The sequence below is a fragment of the Lytechinus variegatus genome, chromosome 16 (assembly GCF_018143015.1).
Source record: "Lytechinus variegatus isolate NC3 chromosome 16, Lvar_3.0, whole genome shotgun sequence".
Classification (NCBI taxonomy): Eukaryota; Metazoa; Echinodermata; class Echinoidea; order Temnopleuroida; family Toxopneustidae; genus Lytechinus; species Lytechinus variegatus.
The window spans coordinates 5,840,261-5,865,622 of NC_054755.1; the positions used below are offsets into that span (position 1 = coordinate 5,840,261).

The 25,362-nt window shown below is 36.1% G+C and overlaps 1 protein-coding gene across 2 annotated transcripts in view; it reads right to left on the reverse strand.

Moving 5' to 3' along the window:
* Window positions 1–758: 758 nt before the first annotated feature.
* The window catches only part of LOC121429508 (5-hydroxytryptamine receptor 2A-like), a 32,004-nt gene continuing 7,400 nt past the window's right edge, over window positions 759–25,362 (reverse strand). Inside the window, exons 2-3 of one of the 2 annotated variants that reach the window (XM_041626568.1) lie at window positions 2,985–3,398; window positions 759–2,478 (exon numbers count right to left, since the gene is read on the reverse strand). In XM_041626568.1, coding sequence (XP_041482502.1) covers window positions 1,397–2,478; window positions 2,985–3,297 — 1,395 coding nt within the window. In that variant the 5' untranslated portion in view covers window positions 3,298–3,398 and the 3' untranslated portion in view covers window positions 759–1,396. Of the gene's footprint in view, window positions 2,479–2,984; window positions 3,650–25,362 lie in introns of those variants that run through there. The other variant, XM_041626567.1, reaches the window with a different exon arrangement.

Sequence of the window (25,362 nt, forward strand, 5' to 3'; positions counted from 1 at the left end):
GTTGGGTTTACTGCATCCTTGGTGATGTTTCACAAAGAGTGACATACAGAGTGTTGCATAAAGCTTGCAGTTCATCATAAGTCAATTTCAGGTCCTAAAATAAGTTGAAAGTCCTACATTTCATCGCAAATTTGCAATTGATTGGTGGTCTGCTTTTTGCATCACAAATACAAATTGATTTGCCTCGGTTAGAATTGATCGTTCAGTTGTACATTTTGCATCTGAAATGTGAAATTGATTGCAAATATTTTCTTGTTACACCCCTTGTGAGGTGACTACTGCTATGATGCCTTATAGGGCCATTCTTGGTCACGTATGTGACCGAAATTAGGTCAAATCTTGACTTTAATTAGCTAAAAATCTATAAAAAAAATTAGAGAGTTAGTAATTCAAATGCATGTATATAACATTTACATAATAGCTATCATTTGGAAATATTTTTTGCTGTCTCCAATATGTAGGTTCAAGGTCAGAGGTCAAAAGAAGTGGGTCACGTGTTTGACTTCACACAGAAGCATGATTTTGAAAGTTTAGTTTCATTTTGAAATTCCTGTGAATTTCAAAATGAAATTAAACTTTAAAAATCATCACAATTAGTTATTAATCTCTAAAATTTTGTTGTTTTATATCTAATGTAAGTCACAATTTGTCATAATTTCTGTCATACGTGACCAAGAATGGCCCTATATAGCATGCAACAAGTCATGCTTAATAACCTTTGTAAAACACCCCCCCCCTCGTTCTAAAATGAAATCAAGACAATTGGTTATTATCAAATGTGTTCAAGAAATGTGTTTTTCATAAAAGATTTGATGAAAATATGATAAATATAAATCAAATAAATTCAAGGCAAAGTCAGTGATGATTCATGAACAATTGAGATCAATTCTTATATGAGATGCAAATAATACAAGTTGATTTGCCTGTAGCTTCTTACAAATAATTTTAGCAGTTAGTGAATAATCTTAAGAAGAGTAAATATATTCTGTGTCCCATGATAGTGTGAATATCCAACTTGTAGCTCCTCAAAAGTTAATTGTTTCTTTAATCGTCGCTCCCCTTGTTTTTTTAATCATCAAAACCAAACCATAATTATATTTCTGTCACATATCGAAATGCCTTTTCTTTTTTAAAACATAAGATGTAGGTCTAATACACACAAGACCATATACTCAATCGATAAATAAATGTATATATAAAACTTAAGGATTCTTCAGGCAAAAATATCCATTATTTTGAGTATTTGTATTGTTCAGTCATCCAAGCCTGAGTCCTGTTCATCTTGCCTTTGTTAAACAAACACATTTTATTTCAGTAAAGAACTTTCAGCACATGTCAAAGATCACAGACTTTCAGCACCAGTCCAAGATTAATGTTCTGTGGTGTATCAATGTTGTCACTGGGAAGCCTCTGGCAATGACCAAAGCTTGTTGCCATGTCGGTCAATGCTTCCATCGTACGCAACAAACTTCCGCCGCATGGGGATGCTTCTGTTCGGACCCCTTTCTCTGTCTTTATCAGAGTTATTAGAAGAGTTTCTCTTGAGAATGGAGTAATATTTATTGCAAGATAATATCTTGATGAATGCTTGCCTAAATCGGACGTTGAATGCTGTGTAGATAAACGGGTTCACCATGCTGGATGCCCAACCAATCCATGTACAGATTGTAAATACAGTTACATCAATTGCACAATTAGGACAGATCGCACAGGTGATGTTCGCCACAAAAAATGGTGTCCATCCCACGACGAAGGCGGCAAAGACGAGTCCAAGGACCTTGCTGGCCCGCTGCTCGGTGTTCAGCCGCTTCATGCCGTTACGGCTTTGATGCGACATAGTCCGCCGAAGACTGAGATTAGATACATTCAGCTTGCGAATGCTGCCATCACCATTGACTGATGCAAGAGATGTTTGGGACAGGTGACATTCTTTATGGGTTGGCAAGCTCTCAAGACTTGAAGAATCGCATTTGGTGTCTTTGACTGAAACAGGCTCAAAGCCGTTCTTTTTGGAAACCTGAAGAATGAACCTGGGATAGGTCTTTTGCTTGTCTTTGTTTTGGCTCTCTTCAGTATCCTCACCTACACAGAGTTTCATCTTCTTGTAAAGAGTGTACGTTGTGAGACTGTAAGTGATGATAACGATGCACAGTGGGATGAAGAACGCTACAACCGATCCATAGATCATGAAGTGGATGTTGGTCACAGCACATTGGCCGTTGTTCAGGACTGTTTCAGGTTGAAGGAAACCCATGATACAAAGCGGACTGGACAGTCCTGCTGCACAGGCCCAAACAATGCAGATCTTGATGATGATGCCTCGTCGAGTTCTTGGCTGGCGTTTGTTCCTCAGAGGGTCACTGATCGCGAGGTAGCGGTCAATACTGACCGTGCACATGTGCAGTATGGACGAAGTGCAGCAGAAGACATCCATGGTGGACCAGATGTTGCACATGACTAGGCCCATCGACCAGTGTCCTGATACAGAATGAATAAAGAAAAACATACATTGTACATGTACCTTTTGTATCAATCTAGAAAAAGGACATTTTGCTTTACTATGACAGATCACTGGCAAGTTCAAATGAAACCTTACTAATTATTTTTGTTATGTACATTGTTATCAATAAGATTTTCTGTTGGGATTTTTCAACTGACATCAATGTTTGGAATTGAAATTGAAAATGTTTATTGTAGGTTCAAAAGCGAATGTAGAGTTTGAAGCATGGTTCAAATTATTGACAAAAAGTGGGTTTTTGTTCTTCTTATTTTCATCTATTGCCTGTATTTAGGAATAATTTAACTCCAAGTAAATCTTTTATTTCTTTCAGTCCAAGATTTTTTTTTTTATTTGTTTTTACTAGCACCATTACATATTGGCAACCTATGACATTGTTCACATTCACCCCATTTTCTCTTTTATAAAGCTGCATATCTTTCTCAAAAGATTATGTTTAATCAAGATAATCTAAACAATGGCTTACCTAGTAAGTCCTTTGCAAGTCCGAAAGGCATGACGAGTAGCGCCACCAAGAGATCGGCCATGGCCATTGAGAAGAGGAAAAGATTGGTCAGGTTTTGTAGCTTATGATCCTTGCTAATGGCCAAGCATACCAAGAGGTTTCCAACAATGGTGCAAAGAATTATGGGTACAAGAAGCAGCACAGGCCAGCTGTGTTCAACATGCAATCCACCATCAGCGCCAGTGTCCGTCAGCAACGTTGTGTTGTTGTCCGTGCGGTAGCTGATGAGCATGGTCTTTGTAGGAGGCTGAGTTGACGTCCAGGAAGTTGCCATTTTTAGCTTCGTCACTGATTGCACAAGCCGGAGAGGAACATTTCAGATGGGTCAACTACGCCGCAGTGTCCTTCAGTGGTTTTGATGCCTTGGTATGAGACCTGAAGGTGGAGATAAAAGAAGTAGGCATGATTTCAGTAAACATGGTCTCGCCAGTGATCATGAGATAGCTGTACACCATGGCATTAATTTCTTTCAGAAAGAGATTTATCCCCATGTACTGCACTCTAGAAAGGGAGGTAAATAAGAACCTGGCAGGAGTCATTCCTTGAAAAGTTTGCACGCCTGCAAAAGTCTTAGCGGTTATAATCAGCACCTTACAAATATATATTGTAATGTGATATGCTCTGTACAATACCAGCATTTCATTTTATATGAATTAACTTGCTATGGATTAACACACTACTGTGGAAGTACCATATTGTGTAACCATTGATACAGAGCAACCACTGTGTACATATTTGAGAAAAGAAAATGCAACTGGAACAAAGCTTTTGGCATTATCTGATGTGCTCAACGGCTTCAATTGATAAAAGCTTTAACACCTATTCAAAACACTCTGCTTTGGACTCTGACACCAATGTTGGATTATAAAGTCTGTTAACTATTTGTCAATAAATACAATCAAACAGTGTGTGTGGCTTAAAGCGTTTGCAGTTTAGAGTCTGAACAAACTTTCATCCACAAGATGACATGGATATTGTGAGTGTTGGATTTTTGTAATGATGGTTTGAAAATTCCTCCGTGGCTGGTGAAAGGTCAGATAGCTTGTTCAAGCTTGAACTGAATTAATGAATAATACCCATCACCTTTTCATACCTTTGCATCATTATTGACTCTTATAAAATGTAGGAGGCTACAGGCAATTTGGCTGATATTATTATCGGGCTGTGCCTCCTCAAAAAGAAAAAAAAATCTTCAATTGAGGAAACACCAACTCCAGGTAATTGCCATGTCATTAAAGCTTACATACAAAAGGTCCTTGAGATGGTCAAACATTGACAGAGAAATGTTGTTCCCAATCGACCAATCAAGGATCTCCCATGCAATTCCTTTCTTAAACACCAACAATAGGTTTTCATTACTAATCGGAGGTGCATGGGGGGGGTAGTGGAAGAGGGGTTGGGGTGGGGTAGGAACACTGAATGAAGAGATGGGGATATGTTCAGTAAGGATCGTAAAATCTTTTCTTTAAAAAAAAGGTATCTGTATACATGTACATTACTGAAGGGCAGAGATGAAGATCACCCATCTGAAACACTGCTGAGCTTGTAAATCGAATGTTAATTATTCACAGTCTAGAATAGATAGCCTGTTGTAGGGGGATGTCATAGTAATACATGTACAATTGGACATAATTACCCTCCCTTTAGGCGTATTAAAAAAATGTCTTAAATGAGATTCCTGGATAAGAGTCCTTGATTAGCTTCTATCAAGGTTTAATTGAAGATGTCTAGATAGAAGGAGTATAGTCGCGAGGACGGGGCGTAATAAGCCGGAGACTGGTCAGTGACGCAGGGCCATGATGGATGTTGCCATAGCAACTCTGTAATCAATTTAACATTCTATTCATCTTTTGATACAATTTTGCAACGTCAAATCAAACATCAAGCAGACGTAACTGTAGGTCTAGACCGTCTACGTCAGTGCTTGGATTTTTAGGCAAATATTGTTTTTGACAGTGGCGGCCAGTGTAATGGGCTAATTGATATCCAGTCCTACATGTACATGTATACATGTATGCCTGAAACTTTTGAAAATTTGAAGTGTTTCTTTTCCTTGCCATTTTTATGCAATTTCCTGCCTAACTATTGGGTTCAACGAGATCAACTTTTAGAATAAGAAAAAAGAAAAATAAATTTATGGTTACTCAGATATAGTATTGTTTTTAACAATGAAATATTTTTTAATGCAAACAATTATTTTAGTTAGTTATTGTCTGTCAAAAAGCTCTACAAATATTGAAGTCAATGTCCTATTCCTTTGGTGGAGAAATGGTTCTAATTCTGAAGAGGAAAATACATGACTTTTTCTAGGGGGGGGGGGTCATGGTCTCATGGATATAATATTTCTGATCTTGACACATTGTGTAACCTTTTACTCATGAATATTACATTTTCATGCACATGATTATCTGACATTTCTTATACATGTATATGAATAGCACTTTGATTTTACCAAAACTGAATAAGAATTTGAGCTATTGTTGAAAACACACCATCTTCAGAAGAAGAAAGATCTGTTGCAAGAAACTTGCAATTTTTCAAGGAAATTTTTAGGTCTCAAAATCAATTTTAAATGTTGTGCATTTCATTGCAAATATGCAATTGATTTATAATCTCCTTCTTCCATCAATCAGTAGAAATTGATTTCCTTTTGAATTTATCTTGTATATCATTTTAAAATGTGCATCTTTAAATTTTCAATTCATTGCAAATATTTTCTTTCAAGACACCTTAAAATAGATATTTTACTTCAAATACAAGTCATCATTCTCCCATGAGATGATTTGAAAAGAGTTAATTGGCCAATTAAAAACTATCAGGACAGCTTGGGAATCCCTGGCAATCACTAATTTACAAGGTTACATACAGTCTTTGAAAACAAGGGGGGGATCGGGCAATGACAATGGTTCTTCCGAAACAGTGTTGTACATCATTTCTCAGGAAATTCTTTTATCTTTTATATATATTGCTGCAAATGATCAAAAGTCAACAAGAACCTTTTTTAGTGTACTTTTTACTTTTAATACTGCCCTTCATTTTTGTGCCTGCAGTAGGGGGTGTGAGAGTTCAGATTTGTAGCTGATTTTAGTATTTTTTTGTTTTGATTTTCAGCTTAATGTCAGCTTAGTTTTGGCTTTCCTCTGTACAAAAAGTAGCTCTTTCTATTTCAGACTTTTTCAACACTCTTCATAAAAACCTGTTTTAGTAATGAATGCGTAATTTCTATAACAAACTTATCATCAGCCAATCAGAAGGGATAATCTCGGTAGCTTTTAACTGTTATAGCAAATTTGTTATTATAACAAGTTTTATGAAACCGGCCCCAGATGTTATAGCCCCTATTATAATTTGTTCTTTTTATAGAATAAAAGAATAGAGAGTTGCCTTGATAAAGGTGTAGTGTTGTAATGTTTAAAGGGATTGCCTTGGGGGATATTGTCTGTCCAAACAGGAACATTTAGCACGCATAGTGACCAATGCATGTTGGTTGATGGGTGTCTAGTGACATGGCGTTGCTCTTCACACTTTCCAAGGTAGTCCAGGTGATAACCCATTAACTCTTATCCACCATAGTCCCTACTTTCACAACATAATGTGAGTTGAAATGTACTATCAATTTTCATTAGCTGTAGCTATTTTTATAAATACCAAGGATGTGACTTTAAAAAAAATATATAGGAAGCATGATGATTTATTTTCAAACTTAATTGTCTGTGAAATAAATGTGAAGTAGCTTCCAGATGCCTTTTTTTAAATGTTCATAAAATTTTGGAATATATTAAGCAAAAACCCTGAATCATTTCACTTAGCAGTTTGAATGATAAATTGATAATGACTGCATTTTGAAAGCAATGATGGCCTGGCTATTAGATTCAAGTGAACCCTTGCCGCAATAGTCACACTGATGTTCATATCTTACCTTGTAACCATGTAAAACCTGGGGAGTGTTCCATAAAAGGACAAGTCCCATTTTATCAAACAGTTATCATAGTAACCATACTTTTCAGCCAATCAAAATGAAGGAAAGTTATTAGATCTGACAACTTGTCAGATGAAAATGTTGATGAAATGCCCCCCAGAGTGGAGAATAATAAACAAGGATAAATATCTCAAAATAGGTCTTAAAGGCTCTTATCTGCAGTGCAAGCTACTTCAGGGCCCTGTGTCACAAAGAGTTGTTATAATATGCACAGTTTCTGTAAGAAATTTACTATCAGCCAATCAGATTGGTGGATTTCAGTAGCTTTTAACTGTTATTGCAAATTTATTATTATAACAAGTTTTATGAAACAGGACCAAGCACCAGAGCTAAAGGGTGTGACACATGTACATTTGATCATTATTGGAAGAGACTATTACACATTCTATAGAGATTAGATCTTTTACAATTAAGAATTAAATCATATTGCATTGTTAGAAAGGGATTCTATGTTTGCTCTGGCTCTGTTGAAAAATAGAACATTATACAAATATGTATATGTAGGCCTAAATCCCATCTTCAAACTTATCCCCAACCCTCATACCAATCTCACATTATTCTAAACGAAAAACTGTATCAAAGCTTTCACTATTCCCTAGTATATGTTTGGCTCACTCACAGACTGCCTTCATCGTACCGAATCTTCCAGAAATTACAAATGTAGATTGTACTTTGTAGACATTCTTTGTGAACTGCGCATTTTTAATAGATTCTTACTCGCTCACATGCTAACCAGCAACCTCATTATAACTCAATTTATGCAAGGTTTTTGATAAAAGACCGAGCGAACTGTTGATCATGAAACGGATTTAAGAAAAAACATGATTTACATAGAAAGAATGGGAAAGAAAGCGATAGAGAGACAGAGATAACATAGACTCGTAAACAAAAATACATTCTTTGCAAAGCCTTTGAGCTGAAAAGCTAATTTATAAAGATTCTTTACAAAACCTGTCAGAAGTTTGTTCTTCTGTAATGCATTCCATGATACTCCCATTGCGTGTACACTCTATGTATGCATAAGTTATTCATAGTCTCGTCAACATATCCCTGCAATATTTAGGAAGCTTTCAAGGCAAAATATGAAAAAGACATTCCATGTTGTGTACTTTATACACAGAAGGTTTCCCCCAAAGAGACAGGATTCTCGGTTCGGAACAAAAGTTTTCATGCTAAACAGCAAAAGTCAATCTCCTCTCCAGTTGAAAATAAAGTTAATCTCTTTGCATATATGTATGCAATTGAAGTCCACCTCCTCTGAATTTGTATGTAAAGCAGTTTTCTATATAGTTATTTAATGTGCAGTAGCAGCAGATAGTATTCTTTAGGTGAGACTGTCTTGAGTTTAGAATTCTACTTGGGTTCATTGAGCATCAGCTTTAAAGGACCTGTCCACCCCAACAAAAAGTTGTATTAAATAAAAAGAGAAAAATCCAACAAGCATAACACTGAAAATTTAATCAAAATCGGTTGTAAAATAAGAAAGATATGACATAAACTTTTGCCTTATTTCACAGAATAGTTATATGCACACCCTGGTCGGTATATGCAAATGAAGAGACTGATGACGCCATCCACTTACTATTTCTTTTGTATTTTATTTTATGAAACATGAAATACCGGTATTCACATTTTCTCCTCATTGTCAAGGAAAACACTGATTAATTCGTACCTGAACCTCTGGAATTAACATTATTTAATACTATATTGTTCAGTGAAGTTGGTCCTTATGGTCAAATATGTACAAATGAAATATTGTAGAACTCAAACATTGAGATATTGTGAGTGAAGGACATCATCGATTGTCTCATATGCGTGTCACTGAATTGTGCATATATCATCACTGCTTTGTGAAAAGTAAGTGAAACTTTAAAGTGTCATAACTTTCTTATTTTACCTCCGATTTTGATAAAATTTTCAGCATTTTGCTAGTTTGATTTTTCTCTTTATTCAAATCAACATTTTTCTGGGGTTGACTTGTCCTTTATGAAAAGGGAACATTTATTTTGATATTTTCTTGTTTCTTCCTTCTTAACTAGCTGAAGAACCAGGTTTTTTTAAAGCAAATATGCATGTTATGACTTAAATTGGACTGACCGGTCAGAGATGAGTGTGATGAAAATGGTAAAAAAAAAACAAGATTCATAAATTAAGCACACAAAATTGATGATGATGTTAATTATCTTCAAGCCTCACTATCATTTGTTATATTTTCAAAAAATAATTAATATCCTCATTGTTAAAGGTGAGGAAAGAAAACATTTGTTTCCTTTCAAAGATTTCACAATTTTATGTTTAGGAAAACAAGTGCATGTTTCCTACAGATTCTTTTTTTTAGACTGATAACAGTTATATTTGGCCCCACTCATGTTCAAATCATTCCCCTTTAATTGATAGCATTGTAATTATAATGAGAGAGCTGATAACATTGATACTTTATGACTGCAAGTGTGGGTTAAAATTGTTAAGGCCTCCCGATACTCATATGCTTTATATCATTGCATATCAGAGTATTCTGTTTGTCGACATGAAGCAATTAAATTTAACTTCCAAGCCTTACAACTAGCTGCTATATTGTCCATTGTCAAACGTGATTCGGCTTACCCACAAAGCAAAGCAGATGCACCCCGATGTGGGGAGATACGTATTCATTCATTTATTAGACTAAACATTCATTTAAATTTCAGATTTATCATGTAATTAAGGTGTTTGTTTAGACGGTAACTATTAAACACACGTTTGTTGGAAGCCAACCAGTTTCTCCACAGCGTGAGGTTTAAAACATTTTGTATAACTCTGCGAGTGGGTGATACATATACAAGGCTTCTGTGGGCCTATCTATCACACTAGGAATAGTTGGATGTCTGTGGTGGGGATTATCTCTTTGGCGACTTGAAGCAATTATCTCAGCTTGGTAGCGTATTGAGAGTGTAAGGAAAGACTGATATAATGCATGATTAATATTGCATGTTTGTATATCAAATGAACAAACATACTGTGTGCATTTGGCTACAGCAGAAAATTGTTAAACACAATGGGAATTTATTTTCATTTTCCAAATAACTTATCAAAAGTTCTATGCTATAAATCTCCTTCAAACATTTATGCAAAAGCTATCCTGATAGCAAAAAACTAGAACTTTGTGAAATTACGCCCATGGATTCTCCTAAATAGTCATGACTGTAAGCGTGTTCAAGATTGCATATCCCATTTTTATCTTGCTTTGTTTTTACATTGCTGGAGACTTGGAGACCACTCTCCATACCCCTACTAAAATTTAAAAAAAAATGATCAACATGAATTTATATTCTTGTTAACAAGAAAACTTGTATCAACAAAGATTAGAGTTTAACTCGAGCTATTGAATCAGTTTAACTGTAGCCAATGAATTAAACATAATTGAGAGAAACTGCTTGGTACCAGATATCAGGTAGTATTTTGCACAATTTAAGGAGGAAGTTCGCCCTGACTAAAAGTTAATTGTAAAAATTGCAGAAAAATTCATAAAAAATATTGGTGAAGATTTGAGGGAATTTCATCAAAGATTGAAAAAAATCATTTGAAATGATTTTTTTTTTCTCCAATTTTGATGTCATTTCTTAGAATTCATTTTACATATTTTCAATTACTTTTTCTGCTATTTTTATTTAAATGAAGTTTTGTCAGGATGTGCTTCCCCTTGAAGGAAAACTTAATGGGATCCACCCAGTCCATGCCTGAATTGGGTTGGCCCTTCTACATGTATTTATCCATCTCTGATGTCCACTTGATCTGAACCAAAGAATTGCTGGTACATATCCCTGTTTAGTTTTCACCTTTCGCATGTACTTTGAACCTATAAAAGTCATCTCTTAAAGTTTTTACAGAATATCATATTCTGTATTAAAAATAAATAATTGTAATATAAATCACTCATTGAGTGGATGAGAGATTTTAGGACCAACATTTGCCCAAGAAAGATACATGCTGTGCCCTGAAACCTAGTACACTATTTTTCTTTGCCATGGAAACCTTCAGAAGTTACAGCTGAAACTTCATTGCCTTGTGACACACCCAGTATGCATGTACATGGAGATGTCTGCAATATCTTAATTGCAAAATTTAAACAGGCACAATTGTGTTTCCCTTTCCAAGGCCCCCTCAAATACATTTTACATAACATGAGGCTGCGCCAACACTATCTTATTTCTACCTGCAGTGAAATGACCTTTGATTAAATAACCAATTTTTAAGTGTTCTTTGATAGAAAAATTGAAAAGCCATCTCAATTTTGAAAAGTGAATGGAAAACTACAAGGACAAAGATGGAGTTTATAAACAATACATTTCCATTTGTTTTGTCATGAATAAAGCAAGGCATACTATAATATTTAGAACTACAGCAAATAGATCATCTTGATCTGACCAACTGCATCCATTCTATCAAGTTCTACTCACGATTCAGGAACGCTTGTCTTATCGGCAGCGTGGGAGACCATCCAAACCGAAATGGAGTGAACGCTTTCTCCGCATTTCATGCAGAAGTGATGAAGATCATTTCAAACATATCTCAAGTCATTTCACATGGCACCATGCTGGTAAATCACACCCTCTAGCCATAAACTCATGATTGCAAAGTAAATCAACGAGACACAATCGGTAATGTTAGCTGAAGATATTTGCAGAAGAAGCCTAGTCGGGCTAAGAACCTCCAAAGCCTACAAGTGTCCTTAATCCGGAGCCCCTCTCAACATCAGTCTTTGCCTCAAAAGGGGGACGTTTAACTAACCCATTCTTCAAGCAATAGCCCGTTTATGGAACATGAGCTATGCACACAAAGCAAGGGGAGTCTTAATAGCGGATTTGCCCAGTAATATGCTTCCCTATTTATATCCAGTACAGGTGAGTCCAAATTGCATGCAGCAAAAACTGATATCTCCTACATTGTTGTAGAACTGGTAGTCATTAACATTTACTGCACAAATTCCTATAATTCAATACTTTTAGATGCATAAAACAGAAGCAAGAAATGCAGGCATATATTGCACAAAGTAAATGATAATTACACTTGTTAGAGGAAGTTTGATATGAAGTTGAGGATGTGACTTCACAGAAAGCTGCTGTATTCTTCCACGCACCTGTATGATGTGTCCAAATGCTGCCTCGACAACAGAGTTTGAGGCGGGCTGGCATGCATATGACCCATGCATTGATAGCAATTAAAATGGAATCACAAAAAAGCACAAATTCTTCCCAGTATATACTCCTTTCATCGTCGTGGGACTTTTGGAGTAAAGTTTGTGCAGCTTTCATAATCTCCCCTTTCTTATATAAGATTAAGCAGAAGTGAGATTATTGTGGTATTGTCAACTGAGTAAGCAATAAAAATCATTGCATTTTGCCAAATTGGGGCGTGAAAATCACTTCTACCAATCACTCCTTTTCATTCTACTGCTATTCAAGAAATCAGTCATCCATTTTATTTTGTTTGTTTACTGTCATGATCTGTGCAAGAAATTTGTCTTACATTCACGCCTTGTCGGGTCATTCTCCTGTATCTTCCTCGAAACCCCCAACCTGACAGCTAAATGCACAATTCTTCTATTGAATTACATTCAGTTGTTGAATTGTGGATTTCAGTCGTCATTTTCTTGAGTGACAGGACAAGAATGGACGTTTCTTCCTAAATTTGTAATCCTATGTTTTTCATTACTTTTTTTTACAATAATAGGAAGTGTCATTTTTCACAGATTGTAGGGAAAATAATATGACGTCGGTCCATATTGTCCTTCCATTGATCATTCCATATCTAAAGCTTGTGTTAAGTTTTGCAAAAGGTTCAGCTGTTTGATATAGGTTTATTGGAATTTTATTTAAACATTCATTTCTTCCAAATTTGTAGTGACAATTAGATTATTTTTCATTGCAAAATTTGAATGTTTGTCTTCTGGACCATCCCTATAACACTTCAAAGTAATTACACTGCAGTCCTCCCAAGTGAGGAAGGTGGTTATTCATAGAAGTCTGGATCCGTTACATAAAAGTTACTATGGCAACTTTGCCATCCAATGGTAAAATCCCTGAAATCCTTGATTCTGATTGGCTATAGAGCATTATTACCACAATCATTCTCTTACGTTACAACTTTTACGCAGCGGTCCTCTGTTATCATTTACATTCTAGTGTGATTAGAGTCCCCCTCTCTCCATGTAGGACTATGATTTACCTGATTTTCTCCTGTCCCCAAAACTCTGAAAGGCATTTACATTCAAATATGTCGGAACAAAAATTTGTTCATATGAGTTTGCAGATTGGTTTTTCTTCCTTTTGACAGTCGGTACCTAAAGGGCCGTTTGATCATTCCGACTGTATCTTTAAAAAATTCTTATTCTTCGAAAAAAAAAAAATTTCCAATGACTTCCAATTGTCAACCAAGTTAGATCTTTGATACCAACTAGCTGAAACTTCAGGGGCCAATTTTCTAATACAGGTACAGTGTACAAATAACTCACCTGGGAGGTGCATTTTGGCAATTATCTATTGAAATAAGTGGACTTGTTTGTGATGTAGCCCTCTATGTGTGGAATTAGGAGGATAATTTATTGATGAAGATGTGCCTGGATGATGTGCCTGATGACTCCTGTAATTATCTGATTATGCCCCAAGGATTGATTGAATTGCATGCCTTTAATTTTTCCTAATAATAAAGCACTTTACTCAAATTACTGAATAATAATCTAGAAGAGATTTACTCAATGATTGCATCACTTTATTGTCCTTTATTATCATTTTCTGAAAAATAAGCCTTCCATGAAAATCCCAATTTTCGCTCAAAACGGCTGTATTTCACAGAATTTGGGAAAACAAGATTTGGGGAGCAAAATTTTGTTTTTACCAAAGTACATGTATATGTACTGTAGAAAGCTAATGAAAACTAAGACAATGTGTCATAAATTACTGTGTTTTAAAAGACAAGTTAAATAGATAATGCACACCAATGTTACAATTTTGAACAGATTTTTAAAAATAATTTTGAATTGCTTTGTTTTGTATGACCAAAGAAAACTGACTTTGCCTACAAAAATAAATGGGGACTTAACCTTTGCACCTAGACAAGCAAATCTTATTCTTTGGTGGAATTATTAAATCCATTTTATAATATTTTTCATTGTATTTTTTAATCATGCAAATACTTAACAATGTCATTTTTCAAAATTACGGGACTTTTCATTAGAAAATATTTTGATATTATGAAAGCCATTTCGTGTACATGATATCTTTTCATAATCACAAATCATTTTGATTAATTCTAGGTATTCTTTGACATCATGAAAATTGGAACAAATAACAAACAGAATGACATAGATAATGTTCAGTGTTGGAGATATTTGATTTGACCAAAAGAAAAGTCATATGCTATGCATCCATTATCAAACAAAGAAAAGACACTATTCGTCAGCAGCTTTTCAAAACTAAGGCAAACTTTGCACGGGGGAGCAATTAGGAATAATTGATTTGATAGCAAGAAAAATCATTGGTATGCATCCATTATCAAACTAACAAAAGACAATTTTTTTTCATAGATGTCAGCTAATAGGGGTACATCTCCACTGATATTATTTTGTGTTGACTCTGTTTGTTTATTCTCTTGTTTACTTCCTAATACTAAATGGTGACCATGAATTTTATTAATGATCACGCCTTCTCCCGGCATCCATATGCATGCGCCTCATTCCAGCAGTATTCAGCGTCGTATTTTGATGAAAACCGTCATTTAGACACGATATTCATGTAATTCTGAATTATGCATGGCACAAGAGCCCTACATTCTATTCATCAGCCGCTTTTCAAAACTAAAGCAAACTTTTACACGGGGGAGTGATTAGGAATAATTGTTGGGTTTATATAATGCTATCAGCTATGAATAGGAATGTCTTAACACTCCAATGCCGGCTGCAATGGCGAAGCCTTAAAGTTGTGCATTTGGACTGAATTTTCATGGTTAAAAGTGATCCACAAACCGTAGACGGGTGGTAGCACTGCTGAGGCTCCAAGAAATTTAATTCCAACATAATATATCTAACAAACTAATGAATTGAGGGGATTAATGCACTAATATAATGTTTGTTTACCCTTCTCATTTCATCTTTGATCGTACCCGACGGGCTTGGAGATTTCTTTTGATATTTCTCTACCGTGAAATGCTTTAAATTGGTTCTCCTCCAGCCGGGATGCAAACTTCTTTTTTGGACACCATAGAAATTTTAGTTAGGTGGCTGCTCATTGCTGATATACTCGGCACTCACAAGGAGTTGTTTTATTTCAAAATATAGAAATCAAATTGGAATGTTTCACATTGAAATCATGCTACACATCTTGTACTTTTAGCAGTATATTATTGTACATGTGGTCCCATGATTTTTGACAGCATATATGAGTTGAATATAAGCAAGGTTGTTTTCATATTTTGTACAATTTTGGGAGCTCAAGATATTAAACTACATTGTTTAAGTAAGATAATTTTTAAAAATATATGATTTGCACTCTTCCCATTGAACTTTATTCATTATGTGTAATTTTTGTTCCAAAATCAATCCCATTTTGTTTTTTAGTAGTACTGTCATGCTTTTAATCCAAATTTTGCTTAGCTGGTATTTGTACTTTCTTTATCCAGTTAAATGATTAATTAATTAGTAAATTTTCCATTCAGTTGAAACCTTAATAGTTGATCCATTTTGTAATGATGCCTACTCGGTACCCAAATTAGGTCGTACGTGTGAAAAGGTATCATGCCATCACTATTATACTCCCTACTTGTTGACTCTAACTCCGTGCTCAAAAAGGGTGATGATTTCTAAGGTCTTCCACTGTTGATTTCTCCCCAATTACTCTAAATGAGAGAAAATCAGTTATTCTACACCTACCTGTATAATAACAGTTTATTCTCATATCACAATGCAAGTCATTTTTATACTATTTGGCAGACTGGTGCCAAAACTTGTCAATGATGTTTTAGCCAGGGGGCATGCTCGGAGAAGGACCAATTTTTGGCAAGACCTCTCATTATATCTTTTTAGAACTATTCTCTGATGTAGGTGCCTTACATGGTACACCCCTTTCAGTAATTGTTCCATTATTTGGGGCCGTTTTCACAAAGAGATGCATTCAATCGCAAGTCCCAGTTGCATGTTTCTGATTGGTTGATAATCGAGTTGTGTTTTACTTTTGGGCCTGTATTCTGAACTCTGGTTTAACTTTATAGACGGTGGTCTAAGTGCTAAAATCATAGGAATCCAAACATGCCAAAAATTGTTGAAGGGGTATGTTTCTTCCATGTTTTTTTTCTGTGCTCTTTCCCAATTCTTTAAAGGTGAAGACAATTATCTTATTTATCCCTCCCAGACAGTTAATAATGATTTGAGAGTCAAATAAGCTGATGCTGTGAACCTCTAAATGTTAGAGATTTATGTCACAATTGGCTATCCATAGGTAAAGGTCAAGTCCACCTCAGAAAAATGTTGATTTGAATCAATAGAGAAAAATCAGACAAGCACAATGCTGAAAATTTCATCAAAATCGGATGTAAAATAAGAAAGTTATGACATTTCAAAGTTTCGCTTATTTTCAACAAAATAGTTATATGAACGAGCCAGTTACATCCAAATGAAAGAGTCGATGATGTCACTCACTATTTCTTTTGTTTTTTATTGTTTGAATTATACAATATTTCAATTTTTACGAATTTGACGATTAGGACCTCCTTGCCTGAAGCACAAAATGTTAAAATAATGGAATTCCACGTGTTCAGGGAGGAATGAAACTTCATTTCACATGACAATGACGAGAAAATAAAAATATTTCATATTTCATATAATAAAATACAAAAGAAATAGTGAGTGAGTGATGTCATCAACTCTCTCATTTGGATGTAACTGGCTCGTTCATATAACTATTTTGTTGAAAATAAGCGAAACTTTAAAATGCCATAACTTTCTTATTTTACATCCGATTTTGATGAAATTTTCAGTGTTATGCTTGTTGAATTTTTCTCTTTCTATTCAAATCAAGTTTTTGTTGGGGTGGACTTGTCCTTTAAATCACAACTTTAGACCAGAGATTGAATCAAACCTGACTTCAGAATATGGGCCTTGGAGTTGGATCTGATTGAAATTCATCATCAGCTGTCCCCTGGGTCCCGTCTTACAAAGAGTTACGATTGATCAGGGGCCCGTGGCAGAAAGAGTTGCAATCAATCGCAACTATAAAAATCATGCGCAACTTGATTTTCAACCAATTTGGGGCTTGCGATTGATTTTTTGACTTGCGTTCAAACGCAACTCTTTCTGCAACGGACCCTTGATCAGTCACAACTATGGAAAGCCAGCAACAAATTACATAATTTGTTCAAAATGTTTTCTAGAAATTATGTACTTTCATACATTCACCCATGCATTTTCTTGACAATTCAGTATGCTTCTCTATGTTTTCAAGGACATTGAGCAAATTTCCTAAAGAAAAATTATGACATTGGTGGATTTCCATGTACTTGAGTTTGATTGGATCAGTTGTAACTATGATAGACGGGGGCCCAGGGGCCCGTTGTAGAAAGAGTTGCAATAAATCGCAACTCTTTCTGCAACGGGCCCCTGGTCTGAACCAAGCAGTCCAATCTCCATAACTCACAGGAGACTGCAAATTTTTGTGAGGGGGGGGGCTTTCGACTGTTATGGTAACTACATCAAGCCCTATATATATATATATATATATACCATATATGAAGCTAAATTTTTGTTCAAAGGTTATACTGGAAGGACCAGTACCACTTCTGGGTCCTGTTACACAAAGGTTAGCGATTAATCATACGCTGTATTTTCACAATTGATTGTACATTGTAGTCAGTGGAATCAATCGTAGAAAAATGTTCTACGATCATGCTAATCTTTGTGTTATGGGCCCCTGGTCTGCATATTTTTTATACCAAACTTGTAATTGTCATCAGGAAATCAAGAAGGCCTTTTATATCTTAATATTTTAATTTTTGTGCAGGTTTTTGTACATCCTTTTCTGTGTATAATAGTAAACACTCAGTTTTAGGGTTCTTTTCCACTGGACAAAGAAATGGAAAGAATGTGATAAGCATACGCCAATATGTCAACTATTGTCGCAAAAAATGTACTTTTAGGATAACTTAGAAGTGAAGTTTGTTATGAGGCTAGGTTTTCCTCCAAAAATTGAGACCTACAATGGCAGCATTCACACTGCAAATAAAAACCTTGTGTGTGTGTTTTTAGGGGTTTAATTATTTCCAAAATGTTGTCCGATGTTTCTAGGGAACTAACCTTTATCAAAACATAGGGTCTTTTAAAGTTCTGGAAAGCCCAAACTAAATTGCAGTGTTTGTGATTGTAGAGAAGCCCTTTTTTCAATATTTTTCTTGTAGTCTGTGATTATTTATCCCAAACTAGTAATTATTTTCAGGAAACTGTTTTTGTGCAGAAAGCTAAAGGCCAAATAGATTAATAGGAGCAGGAGCATTCAATTTTATCCTGAATAATAATGATATTATGCATCATTAATATAGCGCTTAGTGCAATGTTTCGTTAGTACAGCTACCCTGATCGGGTGTTAGAGCATTCAAGGACTTCACTCTTACAGGGTATGTCTATTTACTGCACCTGGATGGATAGTGGCATTAGATGAATGCCTTGTCAAAGGACGCAATTGCCATGGTAGGATTTGAACCCAGTTCCTTGTGGTTCAAAGTCCGGAGACTTATCCACCGAGCCAAAATACCTCTACAGTTGTTTCCATGACAATTGCTTAGATGGAAAATCTGCACGTTAAGCCAAATGTAAAACCTAACCTCGAAAAATATATAAACCGTGATCCTAATCTTTACATTATTCTGAACCAAAAATTCTTATTTCAGTCCTAACTCTAACCCTATGCCCTCTGAGATATTAAGACTGGAGCAAATTTTGCAGGAGCATGTGTCATGTCACCCATCAGAGCCAAAGGAGGGTAAGGGCCGGGGTGTTTCTTTCTCCCCATGTCCTACCTGTCATCAGACATTATACTAATAACAATAGGCACATGTTTGATAGTGCTTATTGTATGAGGAAAAAAATCTGTTCTTTCAGTCTATTCAACTCAAATTCATCTGTTTGAATAGAATATCTATCTTTCACTAATAATCATGTACCCTTTAAAAAAGAACCATCTCAAAAGTTGATGAATTTCAGAATTCTTGTTGATAATTCTTTGTGCAAATGTGAAAGATGTGTACATTTACTTATTTTTATTTGATACATTATTTTACATCAGCCGATGTGGCTACTTGCGCCTGTAACAAAAGATGATTATGGTTTTGTTCAATCACATGTCCACATTGTAATAAACAGTCCCAAGGAGAAAAAGAATAATAAGAGGAATTTATCTCATTTTCCAACTCACAATCGATTCAGTTTGTCAATGTTCGATGTAATGTATACCACCTATGTTGAATAGGAATACACCAAGATAATTCATCGAAAGCCTATCATTACTAGTGTAAATTGCTCATTTTTAGGAATTCATCCCTGTTAAAAATGAAAGCTAAGTATTGCAAGGTTTTAATTGTGTTTTTTTTTAACAAAGCACATTTTCTCTAGAAATGTTTGTGTAAAATGCTTCAAATACTAATGACAGTAATTTGGAACCTAAAAAGTAAGTTATTGAATAAGTACATCTGGAATAAAGAGTTCATTCAGAGAATGGTTTTACATAGTTCAGAGAATCCCTCGACCTCTAACTAGAAACAATACTGATTTGCAATGATATTTGTCTCATCCATTACTGAATCAGATAAGGGGCCCATTGCATAAAGGACTTGCAACTGTTATAACTTTGCCATAATGGCAACTACCATGGTAACAGGGCTCAGCAGCCAATCAGAATCAAGGTTTCCATGGTACATGTAGTTGCCGTAATGGCAAAGTTACATCAGTTGCAAGTCCTTAATGAGACGGGGGCCCAAGGTGACAGTTTACAAGATCAGAAATAAAATCATTCTCAGAAATAGATCAAAAGTCCAGGGAGCATTTATTGATAATAACAGTTAACTTCCAACCCACTACCCATAGAACTTACAAAATAGTTCTCGGAATTTGGAAGTCAGAAGTCCAGGGACCCTTTCCTGAAAATGACAATTACCACGTAATAACACTGATTACAATTTTCCCATGGATGGTAGTTCTGTGAAAACCTTGACTTAAATTGGATGTTGAGCAATGTAACCAGGGTAGTTATCATTGATGGCAGTGTTGCCAATCAATACTCAGTTAAAATGACTTGATAATTTATTTTATTTACTTGAATATTTACCCATTCGTGAAAGTTAACCTCTTGACGCTGTCTGTAGTCCTTAGACCCACATTTTCATGTAAACGAAGCATTTCACTTTTATGATAGGAATGAGGGCAAAGTGTATATTAGTAATCATCCTTGGTTAAAAAAAAGTACAACATCCATGTAGAGAAAACAGAACTTACTGGTTTACCGCACAGATGAAGAGTCATTGCTGTATGCCAAGATATTTTTACTTAAAAAACACCGGAAAATATCTGGGAAACATGATATGTTTTCACCACCTATTAAATGTATAAAAAAGACAAGTACATGCACATCTTTGCCCTGTCATGCTGGTATGGTAAAAAGAAAGAAGGGACGTCTATGGAATTATGACATTATTAAACACTCTGAAGTGATTGTAGAAACAAGATTTCCATCGATACAATGTAGGTCGGGTAAAACCATCTATTACTTGTGAGAAGGATCTCTTTGACGCCTTTAGAGCTGTTATTCTCATTCGTCAACAATGAATACTGCAAGAGATTCACAACCAGCAAGACTCTTACGGCGCCATTTCATTCTCAATATCAAGTTCATTTAAGTTCATATGATATTGATGTCATTTTTATGCCAGGGTAATTATTGGTAGGGTAGTTATTATTGCAGAGCAAAGTGTTAGTTGCTGTATAAGGAAGTATACTACTATTGTTACTGGCATTGGTAGGGTCCATGGTATTACCATTATAGTTTATATTTTGATGAATGGGTGGAAGGGTGTCTAGACTTTCCCCTTGAGTTGATTTTGATGAATGGCTAGACCAAGAGGTGTCACAATAGGTGGTTTCAGACCGCCTCGAAGTTCGCCAGTTCCAGGTATTCTCTGATCAGGAAATTTCCCCGAAAGAAAATACCCGCTAAATAGTAGGTACTTGGCGAAATTACGAGAACTTTCGTGGGGATTTTTCCAAGGTCGCAGGTATTTTGGCAATGTGAAAGCAAATTACGGGAACTTTTAGCCCAGCGTGTCGTTGGGCGCGGCGGCGTGGGTGGCTGCTGGGCTAGTGATTTTGAATCTCGCGCCTTGCCTGCTTATCAGACCATACTGCGCATGCTCGTAACTTCGGGAACTTATCCCGAACGATGTGTTTCGGGGCGGTGTGAATGCAGGAATAATTAACGGGTATTTTTTAGCCTTAAAAAGTTCTCGTAATTTAACGGGATTCTTGGGATTGAGGCGGTTTGAAACCACCTATGGAGAGAATGCAACAACTTCTTCTGACTGAATCAGAGCATTTTGAGGTGCATCGGCCAGAGCAGCACAAGTTTACTTGAGCTCAAGATTCTGGCCCAATCTGCCCAGTAAAAGGTCCCGCACCTTAAGAGTTTCTTCACTTGGAATCCTGTCAAATTAACAGTCTAATCTTATTCCAAATAGTGGACGATTTGGCTGTTTAAAAATCCCCTAAGTTTATTTGAAGTTTTATTATCCAAATGAAAATAGTTAACTACTCTTTTGACAGGAGCCAGACAGGGTCTGTTGCAAAAAAGTTACTTGTGTAGTAACTTTGCTATCCAATGGTAACAACGAACATGACATTGCTCACCAACGTGACATTGCTCAACAGCCAATCAAAATCAAGGATTTCATGGCATTTGCCATTGGATGGCAAAGTTACTATAACTTGTTTTTATGCAGTAAACCCAGATCAGTTTCTCCCTGATCAGAATTTATGGACTCTTAAGTCTGTGCTGCACCATCCCGAGTTTGCTCAATCTTGAGATTTTAGTCCGATTGGTCCTCTTCGCGATTAATCTCGATATTCAAGAAACCCCATCTCCACCATCGCAAGAAGAGCGATTCCTGCTCGAGTGAGGCATTGATGCATTATGCTCTTACGCCATGAATGAATAATCCCGAGTGCGTCTGCACCTACGAATTAGCGCGATAATTCGTAAAATAGCGTGCTATTTTGCAAATAATCCCAAGTTGACTTGGGATTGCAATCTCAAGATTAATCCTACGAACTAGCGCGATTATTGCGTCTCCATTGCAAATAATCTCGAGATTGTTCAGATCGGGATAACTTGCCGGATCAGAAATAGCGCGCTAATTTGAAAACTCGGGATGGTGCAGACGGCCCTTAAGTACACTTAGGACTAATGGACATGGGGCTAATTAGTGTTTAGCCTGATGGGTGTTCTGGGAGCTCGGGAAGAAAGTTAGGGAGCACTGATAGTGCATTGGGTCAGAAGCCTAATATGTGGGTTCTCTCCCTATGCAGATCTCCATTAGACCCATCTTGTTTTCTTGTCGTGGAAAGGCATCTTCCTGCTATGAAATTGGCTGGTGCTCACTGTTAAACACTGTCTGGTGTGATGGTCTTTAGTGATAAACTCATTAATTGAATGAAATATTAATGGAGGGTCAGTCTTGGGCTCTGCCCATTTGGGCAGTTCTTAAGAGAGAAATTATTTAACCTGGCCTATAGTAGATGCTGCAGTTCTTAATCTATCTCTGGATTTAATCATTTAAATGCTTGGAAAGTAATCAAATTAATGAAGGGATAAAAGATTGACTAGATTTTAGTGTAAGTACAATGATTTGACTTCCACTGGGCTGAGCAGCCAGTATGCATGTAAAAAGTATGAAAGGGCTTTCACACCTTTAATATACACAATTCGTGAAAATATCAATATAGAGAAAGATGAAATAATATGTATGTCTTGTGCTTCTTTATCTACATTCATCAGTATTATTATTAATTATTTGGCAAAAATATAGTTACCCAATGGCCTATTTTCTTATCTGTTTTTTTTTGTAGATGTCTTCATTTTTTGTTCCTAAGTATGTGCTGCTATGTGTTTTTTTTACATAGTCACCTCTAAAGCAGACTTGAGGATTAAGGTCTTTAACAGGCTTTTCTCAAAACATTTCCTTAAACCTGTACTATCACTTACCTGCCATTCTATTAATTTTCCTTTTTTTATTTGACCAAGTTTTTAGCCTAACCCTGGCTAAGGAAATGCTACCTTTTCTCACACAAAATTCAGTATTTGCGGAGTATTGGTAGACATTCTTGAGTGTTAATGATTGGACAACGACACTGACTGTGTTGCCTGTAAAGCATACATCAAGCACAGTCCTTGGCTTGACCGGAGTTTCTTTTCTCACAGCTACCTTAACCCTAGACTTTCACACTTTTGTTTACTGCAATAACTCGGCTAACTCTGCTATTTGTGGTTAGCCCACTTGCAAAAGCAGTGTGAGAAAAGAAAGTGGGCTAAGATTAAAGATAAATTCCAGTTTTGGTAACGATCTCAAAATGACTTTTACAGAATCTAATATAATGACCACCTAAGTGTCTGTTTGTATGAATAAAAAATATGTGCCAAAGGGTTCTGGGAGAAACTGTGTAATTGCTGAGAAATAAGCAAAATATGCGCGGATTCGGTCACTTCCGTCGGGTCTTTATTCCAGCAATAATAATACACTGTCCCACGTGTTCCTATCTGTGTTGGTGATCTTCAGTGTGAACGTTTTTCAGCCAGTAGATTTCAAGATTTCACAAAGTTCAGTTTATGTAATTGTACCAGATCTTCATCCTCGATAATATACTGACAATTAAGCCTGGTTTTACAGACTTTCTCATGAAATCAGTGTTTAATGCAACTACTGGAAATTCTCTTTAACCTGGGACTATTAGCCCCATGTAGCCCCACCTATAAAGCAGGGTTAAGAAAAATTTTGCCTGTGAGAAACCCATTAGTTTTCATTTTGTTATGATGCAGATAATACACTGATTCGGATCAACACATTCATGTGGATAGAACAAACTAGAAGACATAGTGAAAAGCAAATGGATTAATCTAGTTTGATAAAATGCAATAATTCAGCTCGACATTTATCATAGATTTGGAGATATATGTCCTTTTCCTAAACATCTCTAATCTGGATTATCATGTTTCTTCTCTTCCTGCTTATTTTGACTATTTTCAATCTAATAGTCTCTCAAGGGCTTACTTTGTTTTCATAATCCTAGCGGCTTTTGTAGAAGAGGAATTGGTTGTTAGTTTCTTGACAGAGATGCATGGTTGTCCTGCCTAAATCAGACAAGTTAATATGGGCGAAAAGTTTTTGATATGCACTAATAATTATCATAATAATTATGCTTGCTTATATACTGTTTAACGCTTGTTTTATCAGAAGTCTCTAAGGCCGTGTTTATGCTTCCACTTTTCAAGCCAGAATCAGCGTTTCCAAACGTGATTAGTCCAAAACACTGTTGCGTCCATGCTTACTTTCAGTTAAACGCTGTTTCAAAACGCCAATCGTAAACTCACAAAAATGTGCATTTGTAAACGTCGTTTGACCAGAATCAGGCTTTCTGGGGAAGTATAAACAGAACCACGATCGTAAACGTGTTTAAATGACGTCATTTGGTACATGCTTCCGGTGAGATGAAAATCCGCGGACAAATACAGTCGTATTGCTCCTTGTTATCTCTACGTAAAAACAACAATCGGAACCCCCCCCAAAAAAAAGGCGCGCCCAATTTGACCTCGCTTTACAAGATCATGATTTGCTATGAAAAGTTAAGCATAAACAGCACTCCCAGAACCACGTTTACGATCGGCGTTTTGAATCAACGTTTGAAATCGCTGATTCTGTCCTCGCAATGGAAGCATAAACACACCCTAAGTGCTATACAGTAATGCAGCATAATTACCCTGGCTTTAAGCAGAGCATCTGTTATGCGTGCTGCATTTCAAGGAATGAATTCTTACCAGGTACCCATTCACCTCACCTCGGTTGAGTGCAGCACAATGTTGGTGAATTTCTTGCTGAAGGAAATGAATTTGCATGGTTTGGAATCGAACCCACGTCCCTTATAGATTGAAAGACAAGAGTCATAACCACTAGACCACAACATTTCCAAAGTAGTAGATATAGGATGTTGCTTTCAGATGCATTTCTTCACCTGGTAACCTTGCTCTCTTTTTTGCCTGTATATAGCTTCGCACCCATGTATGACATTTTTTCCAGATAAGATTG